The 12,318-nt window shown below is 46.1% G+C and overlaps 1 protein-coding gene across 1 annotated transcript in view; it reads left to right on the top strand.

Annotated features, from left to right (window-relative positions):
* EEIG1 (estrogen-induced osteoclastogenesis regulator 1) overlaps positions 1–12,318 on the top strand; it is a 37,896-nt gene that overhangs the window by 12,067 nt on the left and 13,511 nt on the right. Inside the window, exons 3-4 of the mRNA XM_051807433.1 lie at positions 9,057–9,177; positions 9,501–9,530. Of these exons, the coding sequence (XP_051663393.1) occupies positions 9,057–9,177; positions 9,501–9,530 (151 nt within the window). The remainder of the gene's footprint in view (positions 1–9,056; positions 9,178–9,500; positions 9,531–12,318) is intronic.

Raw genomic sequence — 12,318 nt, 5'->3', positions numbered from 1 at the left:
GGATTTGTCTCTCTACATCACTTGCATTAGGAATGTTGTTCCTAGTCTTGTGTTGATTCCCTTCAGGGTTTTATTTGCCAGATTTACTATCTCAGCAAAGCCTTGAAGTATTGAGCTGACCCACTTCTTGATTTTTCCCATCTTAGGGGGCATGTGTGGATTTCTTTTGATTTTGAAAGGTAGAGTGGGGTTTTTTTTCATAAATAACTTTTTTTCTTCATAAGAGCATCTTGTTTTGAAACACAGCTTTCTTGTATCAGGGAGTTGTAGCCATGTCTTGTGCCCTGTGTAGTGGGGGCATTATCAGAGTTCTCCTTGATGGAGTTTATGTTGCTGTCTTTCTTCACTGGGAATTTAAATTTGGTCAGCAAAAGGCAAATCTGGAATCTCTCAGAATGACAGCTAGCACTTAGGGGATGAAGAAAGTTTATAAATACACCAGCAATGGATAATCAGTGTGTCTTCATTTTACATCTGTGGTCTGCCAGAAGTGAAAAGGCTTTCTAGAAAAGCTACAGTGTGATACAGAAACATGTATTGACTCTGAAATGTGGTGGATTATTCCACCTTAATCTTGTAAGCATCTGTACAGAACAAACCTTAGAGGTTTTCTGAAGCATTTGGGACCTTATGAAACTTTGATTCCACCATCTGTTAGAACCAGAGGGGAAATTTGAATCGTGCTTTGTCCAAAAGGCCAACAAACCCTTGGAAGAGTTGGGATTCCCCCCCCCCTTTTAACTTTTGTGGGTTTTACTGTGCAAGTGAGTTGGTAATGAGCCTGAACACCCCTCAACCCCCCAGTAGCATGGAAGTCTCTCAGCTTGGGGTTTGCTCATGCCCCTGTAACTCCAGCTGGCTTGGCTGGAGGTGCAGGTAAGAGTTCATAAGCAGTACCTTAGTTAAGTTGTCCCCATACCTGTTTTATGCACTGAGCACTTTTGATTGTTCAGAGGTTGCAGTTGTGGAACGTTAGATCTGAAAGGTGTTTATGCCCAGAGTTAGACAAGTTCTTCAAAGCGTGCTGGGCGTGAACTGCAGGGTAGCCCAGTCTGGGGCTGGGACAGCACATCTGGGACAGGCTGGAGAAGGCAGCACCAGCACGCAACAACCTCAGCGAGGTAGCTGGTGGTGACCTGGGCAGACTCAAGTGGAACCCAGTGCAGACCTGCTCTTGTTTCTTCTGCAGCTGAAATCCTTGTGAATTTGCTTAAGAGAGGAAAGCACTGGTGGTGGGCTGGGCAGCCTGGCACATGGCTTGCTCTTGGCTAATCCAGCCCCAACGTAGTCTATCGGAACAATAGAAGTAGGAGTCGGTGTGGTGACTCAGTGCATGATCGGAGTTCAAAAAAAGCAAATGCGTCTTTCAGCGTTCAATACGTACGTTATTACAGACTTGTGCCCTAGTAACTGAGTCATCTATCCAGTTATTCCATTCTCTGCACTAAAGAGTTTGGTGGTTCTTTGCTTGTGATGTTTTTGCTCCTGGCACACATCCCTGGCCTCAGACCAAAAGAAGCTTGTGCTCTGTAGATGTGGCAAGAAGTCCTTGGATATGTGCTGCTCCGTGTTGGTCTGCCTTCAGCGCAGTGTGTAACAGTAGATGTATTGCACAGCATTTGCTCTTACACTCCCTTCTTGGCCTTGTTTTCCTGATGTCCAGCTTTTCTTCTTTGCTTTGAGATGACAGACTGTAAATTACAAATACCTCAAAGCACAGTGGCTCTGCTGGGCATGTCCCATCTGCACAGCGCCTTGTATTGTCCCTCGCTGCTTTGCAGCTGAGTCTGTTAGAATTATTTCCCCATGCCTTCTCCCTGCTCCACCCTTGTTCAACTCATCTGACTTGTTCTATAGCTTAAGTTTTAAAGGGTCATTTTTCTGACTTTTTTTTTCTCCATTTGGCACAATTTTTATTTCTTTATGCAACTTCTGCTGTAGCACTCAGTCACCAGCTGAGCGCAATTTTTTAATAACCTCCATTGTTTCTTTTAGTATTTTTAACATAGTTCATGTTAGGAGGAGATTAAAGGTTTTAAGATTTAGATACAAAGAATGATTGGAAATATTTTTTTCTAGAATAACCCCCAAAGGTTTTAAAAGCCCTGGATGTACTGGAGAGTTTGGCTACCCAATACAGTGATCTGGATTACATGGGATGAACTGCACTGGAAAACTCTTGCCTATGGGACATTGTGCATGAGGTGCAGCATTTCATGTCAGTCACTTATAAAAGGCATGTGTCTGGGTGCACGTGACTGGAGTCCAGACATAACTGAATTACTTTCAAAGAAGCTGTTAATACACAACTAGGAATGCTGATGCTCGAGGCTTTTCTACTGGTGATTGACTGACTGCCACCCCAGTTTTCCAGGAGGTATTATCACTCCCTGGCTTGTACTGATGGACCTTTATCAAGATTGATCACTGCCTTGGAGGGAACTGTAACATGCAGTTCAAAAGCTTTACGGAAATAGGCTTCTTCTGGAAATGAGGTTAAAACCATAAAAAGTCAATCCCTTGCCTGGTAGATACCAGCTTATTCCTAAGGAGGATTTCTAAATCGTTCTTTGAATCCTGTTTTTTATTCCATGCTCGCCTGGTTGTTTTTGCTCCAGTTCTTTCCTCGCCTGCCTTTGACATACTTGGTGCTGTCGTCATCGTCCCCTGTCCCCCAGTGAAGCTTGACTGCTCCTTACCTTGGTTTCTCAGCTGTGGCTGAGGTTTCTTGCATTAGCTTTTTTCTTTCCTGTGCATTTGCCATTAATCCTTTTTCCTGTATTTGTCTCATGTACAGTCAAATAAGGATTATGCAGGCTGTGCTGTTAACTGCATCAGCGGAATCTGGTTTTCTGAGCTGACTTTCCCCTACTCTTCCTTCCCCGTTCACTCTTCCCCCGCTTCCCCAGCTGCCACTGAACAGCAGGAGTGGTTGTATGTCCATCTCCTGGTGTGAGACTGTGGGACATAGCATGATGAAACCCTTCAGAAATTTTTGGAGGGTTCATGTTCCCTCCAAAAAATGCTGGGTCATGTGAATGCTTCGTTCTTAAAGCATTGTTGTTCACATTTGGCATTTGGAGAGCCCATATATGTGACTGGTCTAGTGCAAATGAAGAATTAAATGGCTGTAAGCTGATGCCAAGAGGGAGGTGTGGGTAGGTGTCCCTCTCCATCATGGGCCATTGGAATGGGTCTGCTGGGAATTCAGAAGTTAATTTTGCAAGCAGGTGGTAGATGTGATGACTTTACTGCCGAACCCTTGCTTAAAACACTTGCAGCGCTTTAACATCCAAATAAGACTTGTTTCAAATGACAAAGGCTTGCTCAGTTCTCTCAGTGACACAGGCTGCATCATCTGTCTCTGAGCCATTTTTCCATCATAACTGCTCGTGTCTCCTGCACAACAACCAGCACTTGTCAGCTGGAGAATACGGGGTTGTTTGCAGAGGGGGAGACGTCCAGCTCCTGGGGTTGGCAGTTGTTCTGCTCAGTGATGTAAGCTCAGGCACAGAGTAACTTTATTGTGGGGAGCTCTGTGCAGCCCTTGCTCTGCTTCTGCTCAGGGAAGGCAAAACCCCTCCATGTAAACTTGCTGTAAAGCATTTCTCCTCCTCCAGGTTGGATGGATGCCTTGGATTTCACACATTGTGTATCCAGCTGGGTTTTATGATCCTGTGTGATGTTCCCCAAGGAATATGGTGTGTCACCTCTCATTCTTGGGATACATTTCCACTGAGCTTCCCAGCACTTGTTACTGCATCATGTTTGCTTCTGCTTTTCTGCCTGTGTATGAGCTTGACAACAAAATAAAATGGATTATGGCAGCTCTAAGCTTTTACTGATGTGACCCATTCCTGTGCTATCTGTCCACGGTGCATCTTGTTCATTGTGGATTTCTCTCCTTTTTCTTGCCAGGCATCTGGATGGCAAAGCCTCAGAGCTGCATTTTAATTTTATAACATGTGCTGCAGTGAAGTGCCCTGTCCTAAGCCCATTATTTGGGGATACCTGCAGATTTTGGATCATATATCTAAACGAGCTAATGGCTAAATGAGGGCTTGCTTTCTATTATATATGTAGATTCACCCACATTTGTAATTTCTGTGTTTTATAGGCAGTGATCAGGCCCTGTTTTTGTAGCACGACCTGCTGTGTTAGTAGGATGGAATATATTTTGGTGTGCTGTGAATGCTGGGGTGTGAATATTGGTTCCTGAGCATCTTAGAAAGTCAGTTTTGAAACAGGCTTTTCAGGGAATTTTCCTTGCCCTTACCAATGGGTTTTCTTACAGCTTTGCACTAGAAAACCTGGTTAAAATAGTAACTGTCTTCTCTAGAGCATAACACAGGATTGTTCCAGGCTTTGCCAAGCTAAGGGAGTGTCAGTGATCCTGCTCTAATTGAGCCTGTGGGAGGACTGGGGAATAGATGAGACTGTTCCTAGGGTGGTCTCTGCAGCTGAAAGAGAGCTGTGTAAAGAAACGCTGTAGAAGATGCCCTTCATGTGCAACCTGCTGAAATAACTGGATTTTTTGTTTCTTTATCCCCCTCTGTGATTGAGGGGATTGTACCTGCATTGCTGAGGTTGTGTTACCTTCCTCCCCAAAAGACTCACTGTTGGTGTGTGCCAGGGCCCTTCAAGGGCTGCTCTTCAACCCCTTGCACTTAAAAGAATCTGAGCTGGGAGTTGGCTTGGTGGCCTCTGTAGAATGGTTTTATCTTTCCTGTGCCTTATCAGATGAGCTGCTGCTACTCCTGCTGCAGTGGTGAACCAGTGAGGAGGATGCAGAGCGAGTGAGCAGGAGGATTAGTTCTGCTTGAAGGCTCTGACACAGATCCACATCTCAGAGGGGGGACAGCGAGCATGTGGACTGACCATCAGAAATAGGAAGGCTTACCCTTCCCCTTTGTGTAGAAGAGGAGGAGAAAATCTGAATAAGAAGCTCTGTATGTGTGCTTATCTATCTACTGTCTCATTTAGCCCGAGGTTTTCCCACATCTGCTCCCGTGCACGAAATGTCAGACTGAGACACGCTGCTCTACTGAAACATTCAGCATTAAAAAGCTATTTTTTGTTGTCATTGCCCTCCCAGTAAGGCTGTGGCCTTTTTATGACACACTGTCTTACATGTGACAACTGCCATAAAGTAAGGGTGAAACATCAGCTTTCCTAATTCTTCAGCAAAGCAAAAGTGTTTCAGCGAGTGGTGCATTGGAAGCTTGATACCCAGTTGGGCACAACTCAGCCCTCAGTCTGTAAATAGAAGTTTTAATCTCTGTTCTAGTGTTTCATTAGCTAGGTTTTCATGTGGGAGAGAGGGAGCCCAAGATAGCACGGGTCATATACATGGCCTTTTTCTAGAAGTGTTTGCTTTAGCCAGCTTGGATTCATAGGGAGCTTTGTGGCTTTCTGGAACAGTGCTATTCTGTCCACGGCACTAAAATCACAGTTGGTAAACAGCTCCTCTTTAAAATCTGTTCCTCGTGTGTTCTTCTACCTGTCTCCAGAGCTGTGTGTGAGATCTGAACACAAAGAGGCCTTGGAGGCTTCACCAAGCTCACTGCTGCTCCTCTAAAAACAGGTAAAGTGTTGGGTTCCTGCTCTGCGTGGTTCCCATTACTTGGATTCACACAATGCTATGGTGAAACATCTCCCAACTGCTCTTTTTCTGGTAAACCTTCTTTCAGGGGGTAGGATGGTGGATAAGAGATGCAAAATACTGTTCCTCTGACTGGTCACAGAGCTGGAGGTAGATGAGCAGCTCCAGGGTTGGAAGACCCAAGAAGCTCCTTCTGAAACTCCACTTTCCACAAAAGCTGCCGCAGGGTTGCATCAGTTTATTCTGAGGAGATATATTTAGGTCTTGAAGAGTAATTACACAGCTTTGAATAAGTCTCAAGTCAGAAGAGGGCAAAGCTTAGCTTGGCAGGGATTCAGCCTTCTGGGAGTCTTCTTGCAAAATGGTCCAGGCAACCTTTTTTAAAATAAAACTTCTGAAGAAGACCCACTGAATTGGCACCTGGTACCAGGCATTGGTCTGAACTATTTCTGGCTCTCCAAATACAGAGTAAAACTTAAAATTAGACACTTCTGGTTTTAAGCTGTGAGTTTCTGCTTCACTTTTAGTTGCCTTGTGATTAGGATGGAAGGAAACGCCTCTCGGTGCAGCCCTCACCACCCTTCTTGTGTGTTTTTTGTTTCTGTATGATGGTTCCTAATTGTACATCAGAGAATATTCTAGGGCTAAGTACAAGACTCATCATCTGAGTTCTCCTTTTTTTTTTTTGTCCCTATTTTAGTGTTCTCTAATTACCAGCCTGACGATAGCTTGGTGGGAGGTGGATAGGCAAAGCCCATTGCTTCCCCACATGCCATCTTTTGGAAGTGTGGAATTAATTTTTAAGAGTTTGGTTTGAAACAATAGAGCTGTCCCTTGCTTGTCTAATGATACAGACCCAGCCTCCACCCTTAAGAGCCACTCTTTAAAGTAAAAAAAAAAAAAAAAAAAAAAGAGGTTGAAATTCATTGTCGAATGATTGTGAAACTTGTGACTGGAGAGCAGCTCAGCATTTTATCTTGTAAACTCCTTCTCACCCTGTGCAGACTATTCCAAAGACATAAAAAGCCCCAAGCTATGCTGCACCTGCAGCTCGGGTTCGTGTTCACTGTTCTGTGGGTAACATAACCCCCCCCAAATCCTTTCCCTAATCCCTTGCACTGTGTGGTATCTACGGCAGTTTTGGGAAGCCAACACACATCCCTAATAAGAAGCAGAATGTCTGTTAGCAGAGCTTTAGCTAAAGGCAAATTAGCTATGAAGCTCTTTATTACTAATCAGTACTTTTTTTGCCGCGTTTTGAAGTAATTAGCCTTCATTGGACTTAGCAGCATCCAGCAGATGCTTAATCATGGCTGCATTGTAAAAAGAGTGAGAACTCCTGAGTAAGGAGACTCGTGCTGCAGCAGCCCTTGATGATCCCACTCACAGAGCAGCTTTGGGATTTGGGAGCTGGAGCTTAGTCCCATAAATACTCACTTTTGCAGGAGTTGGAGCTCTGAACAGGGCTGAGAACAAGGTGTGTGAACTGTGAACAGTGTGCTGTTCTACCTGTCCGACTGAACATCATTCACTTGTAGCTGCCTTCCAGCACTCAGCGTGAAGCCTTGCTCTCTAGAAACCAGCAATTCCTTTCTAAAGGCACCTACTGCAGCTAAAATATTCAGTGATTTCTGCATCCCCCTGTACCTGCCTTGCATCGCTGAAGCACATGTGTTCTCAAGTGTTTTTCCATTCTGTTGAATTCCTTTTTTTCATCTGTGCCTGAGTTTTCCTTCCTTTAGGTCATTCGAGATACCTGCTACTGAGTCAGGTTTAAGGCACCCACATCTGAAATGTAACTTGCCTAATTTGGCTGGCTCGGTGAATATTTTATTATAGGCAAAACCTTTTTATTCCCTCCGGAAGTGTTTATTCTCCTGTCTGAAAGAGCTGGAGTGAGTTGAGTGGAGCAATGAGAACCAGATCTCATCTTGAATTAATCCCAGATTCAAAGGTATTTTTGGCACTTAGATGTCTCGCTTTTCACTGACTTCAATAGCAAGCCTGAGTTCTGTCTGGAAGGGGTTTAAGTTCTCTACCTTGAAAGAATTGCTGCCTTCTGTTTTCTCTTGTTTTAAGGAGGGATGATCAGCCTTTATCTGCATTACAGAGGATTACAGGTTTCAGTTATTTGTCAGCGACTCCTTTTCTGTTCTCTCTGTCTTGGCCAGCAGATTCAGTCCCACAATGTCTCAAAGGACCAGCAGGGACCTTCTGGCTTGGGATCCAGTCCCTGGATTTGTCCTGTTGGGCTCAGCTCGAGGTTGCAGAAGGGCTGCTTGGGCTACAGCTTCTGCCCCTTCCTTCCCAGGAGGAGAGTTGAGGCACTACCAAGGCTGATCGTTCTCCCCTTTGCCACCAATCCCTTTGGCCTGCACCATGCCCGGGTCAGAGGGTGGGAAGCCTCCCTTTCCCTGCGAAAGCAAACAGTTTATCAGGTGCCCTTGCCCCTTAGTCCTGTGCTAGGAGGAGAGATAAGAGCGAGATGCAAACCTGCTTGCTCACAGCCGTCAGCAGTGCCTTCCCTTCCTCCCCTGGCCTCATTACGCTGAGAACTGACCTGGCTGAGGGCCAAGCTCCGAACCATAAATGGATCAGGTCCTGCAGAGGCTCAGTGGGCAAACCAGAGCTCTGTGGAAGGACCCACATGCCTTGTTTCCAGGCTCCTTTTGAAAGGTGAAATCCAGCTTCCCCTGAGGGCTCTGCAGCAGCCAGAACTGTACCTGAAGCAATTCCTGTGCTCGGGAAGGCACCTTCTCTTCCTCCTGCAGGCTCAGGCAGGAGCCATGTGCTTCTCCACTCGCCCTGGAGATTAGGATAGGCTGATCAGAAGCTGTGCAAGCAAAACCACCTCCTCCCTGGCAGAAACTGCTTTGCATCTGAACCCCCCACATGATTGGAAGTGCAGTGTTTGCTTGGCATAGCCCTGCCTGCCTGAACCCAGGAGCATTTCCACATGTGTTTTTGTCCTCCTTCGAGCTGGCTGTCCTCACTGGCTTCCTCCCAGCATGAGAAGCAGGGAAGGACAAACCATCCAGGACACACAGCACGTTCACTGTGCAGAAGCTGTACAAACAGGCATGCTGGAGGAAGATAAGCTTGTGAACCTTCAGCCCAGTTGGGTTACAGAGATTGGCTCCATCCACGCCGGACGGTGAATGAGCTAAACCGGCTCAGCAGGAAATGTCAGAGAGCTCGTGAGAGTTTTAAAGGCAAATTCTGCTGATGAGATGATTAGTCTGCCTGTAACCTAGGTGGATTTTACCTTTATTGACTAGTGAAAAGCTTAATGGTACCGTAACGCCCTTGTGTGGCGCCGTTTCGGGCGGTGTGGACCAAGCTGTGTTGCGCAGGATCTTTACAGGCCAGGATGCCAGCCATAAAAAAGGTACTTAATAGTCGAGACTGATTTGGCTTTGTTGTTTGTTTTTGTTTTTTTTTTTCATTCTCACAGAGAGGAAGTTCAGGAAAACTGTGTCCGCTGGAAAAAGAAATTCACCTTTGTGTGTAAAATGAGTGCCAACCCCGCCACAGGGCTCCTGGACCCCTGCATCTGCCGAGTGTCTGTCCGTAAGGTGAGCACCCAGCTTCTGCTCCTGGCAGGGAGTACCACCAGTGCACTGGTGTTGGTTACTGGGTGCTTTTTGTCAGCAGGAAAAATTGCACGGGCTGTGGTGGGAAGGAAGGATTGTTTGGGCCAGGACGTGCTGGAATGGAGCCTCTCTGTCCAGCAAGGGTACTTGATGGAGGGTGGGAACAACCAGGGTCGTGGTAGCTCTTGAGAGACAGAGATTTGTGAATCCTGAGAGCAGATTCCAGGATTGAGTTATGTCTTTCCCCCTGTTTCCCCAGCACATATAATAGCAGCTTTTCCTGTTTGTTTTGTCTCCCATTATAGGAGCTGAAGGGCGGAAAAACCTACTCAAAGGTAAGAGCACAGAAAGGGCAAATGTGGCAGAGTGATGATGGCCTTGTCTCCTGTTAGTCCTTGACACCCATTAGAAACCAGTGTCTGCTGAGTGAAGCAATCTGGAGAGATGCTCATTAGTTCTGAGTTTAAGCCTGAGTTAAGAGAGTTCCCAAAAAAATCCCTTGCTAGGACAGGATCCAGATTGCACTGGATGTGGATTTGAGACAGGGGTTGGGAAGATGATCTGCATGTCCTCAGACTTTGGGGAAGTTCTGAGTCAGATGTGAACTCTCTGGCTTCTGGCAGCGTCTCCCTAATAAAGAAACACAGACTCCAGTTCTGTTCTCCAGAACACAGCAGTCAGCTGGGGCTGGGGCAGGCACTTCACTGCCTTGTGAGTGCAGGCAGAAGCCTACAGCAGGAATCACTGCCTTCCAAAGCACAAGAGACACTGAGGCAAAAACCAAATGGATCAGCAGGGATCTTAGTTTTGGTTTGTTTCCTCCTCATTTTCTTGCCTCTGCTATGGAACAGACAATGGGCCACCCCCTTCTCTGCCTTGTGCTGGATCAAGAGACAATGTTGGCTTAGAAGCTGAGCTCACACAGTGCCCGAAATCGTGTTTGTTTGAAAATGAGTCACTGCTGCTGGTTTCTAATAAACAGATGCTCAGGTCACGCACAGCCCTTTAAGAATTTCTTCTCATCAATATCCTTTCTGAGACCATGGAGGCAACTGGCTGTGAAGGGTGCACTGCACTCCTATGAACTGCTGTGCTGTGTGAGACAGGGCAGTGTGGCTGCCCACACTGTTCCTTTTTCATTGCTAATTAGGACATGGTCTCTAGGGCCATCAGTTTCTCTTTCACTAAATTCACGCTGTGGGGAGGTTATTCATTCTGCAGGGCTGCCTGTCCAGGGAGAGCAGCAGAGCTGGAGGAAGAGACATGCCTCTGAGACATAGTAAATCCATCAGTCTGTGCCTCCCGCAGCGTCCATCCTCAAGCTTTCCACAGTGTTTGGAAATGCAGAATTAAAGGAAGCCTGAAGGCATGTTTCCATGGTGGAATTAACCTGGACTCTTATTCAGGCCATGTTCTAACCTACTTCCTTTTTACTCAGTTGTGTTTAGTGGCATTTAAAAGAGACCTCCTTGCTCCAGCCCAGAATTTTAGACCAAATCTCACGTGCTTTTCATCTCTTGTGCTGGTATCTTGCTTGGTCTTCTGCAAAGAAAATTGATGTGTTCTCCTAAAAGATGATCCAAGCATTTCAGCAACTTAGGCACAAGGGATGTCACACCAAAGAGGGTGATTGCAGTCATGCCCTATGGACCAGGCTTATTCCAGACAGGCCCTCATGACAGGACTGACTGATCTGGGCTTCCCAGTGTTTCTAGCAGAAGTCTGTGGTGTATGTCCACGCAACTGTTTTCCCATTTTAAACCAAAATAAGTCCACACCTTTTTGAACTATCTTAATTCAGCTGAAAACTCCTCGAATCATGGCAGCAGATGTAGAGGATAATGCAACTTGTGAATGCCCTCTGTAGAGGCTGAGAGTGATGGAGCTGTTTGTGCTCCAGGCAGAGTTTCCACTGACTTGCACACCTTTGGGTTTGACGTGAATGTCACCTCAGTGTCAGGGGTTATGGAGCGGAAGACAACAGGAAGGACTGATAAAGCGGAAACTCTTTCCTCTGAGCTGGAAGAAACACTATCAGCTGGCTGGAAAACTGAGGAAACTATTCTGAAAGGTTATATCTGAAAACATCCTTTTGTTAAGGGATCTTTCCTCTATATACTGGGAGTCTGCTTCCTGAAAAAGCTTCTGACCTCAGCACACCGTGTGGGTCGCTGGAGGGTTCTCCCACACTCTGACGTCGATCTTCTTCAAGAAGTTAGTGCTGTGGTGGCAGAAAAAGGAACTGGGTCTGGGCCACTCCCGTTGTTCTCCTAGTGTGGTTGTTCTGTGTCTTTGTCACAGTGATGGATTGCAGCTCCTTCTGTTGCTTTCTCCTGTCCTGTTTATCTCCAAGAGATAAAAATTTGCTGTTTTTTCCCTTATCGGTGAATAATTAGAAAGCAGCATAGCCCTTGGCTAGAAGAGACAGAAGAATTTCTAGGGCAAGGGCTGGAGAAACACCTGCATTAAGGGAATTGTTAAGAAGGGAGAAGAGAGGGAGAAAGGTTGGGATATATTTTTCCTTCCTTTTTTGCTGATGAAAGGTTCCCTCTCTATCCCACATCTTTTTTTCATTTGCCATCAGGAGTTCCCTTTTGCGAATGGGGTGGAGGAAGCAGCTATGCTAATGTTGGTGCTGTTTCCCCTTCAATCATATATCTTGAGCAGACTGTGGTTTAGACTTTTGATTTGGAGCCGTGGGAGCCAGGGTTCCTGTAGCAATGGCTGTGGTTTGTGCTGACTCCCTATCAGCTTCCACAATTGACAGAGCACCACATTTCCGTAGGATGGTGCTACTGTTGGGGCTCCCCGTTCAGGTTGTGTCATCCAGCTGTCAACAGTGGGGCAGGAGGAATGTTCTGCAGTGCTTGGAATGACCTGCTGCTGCTCCACCTGTGCTCTGTGTTCTCCTGGGAGCTGATGTGGATGCTGAAGTGACGCAAACTCTCCGTGCTTGGATGGTTTGTCCAAACATGGGGCACAGCATTTCTTCCTGGTCAGATTAGATGAGACACAACTGACTTGTATTCCTAAAGCTCTGCATAAAACAAGCTGTAACTTTTTCTTTGAAACACTCTGTTACTACACCAGGAATTAGGGCAGGAAAACAAAGGTATCCTTCAT

Source organism: Manacus candei, unplaced genomic scaffold (assembly GCF_025592945.1).
Source record: "Manacus candei isolate 608988 ecotype Guabito, Panama unplaced genomic scaffold, ASM2559294v1 h1tg000071l, whole genome shotgun sequence".
Classification (NCBI taxonomy): Eukaryota; Metazoa; Chordata; class Aves; order Passeriformes; family Pipridae; genus Manacus; species Manacus candei.
Note: the sequence above shows the minus strand (reverse complement) of the source record. Positions and strands in the feature narration are given on the sequence as shown.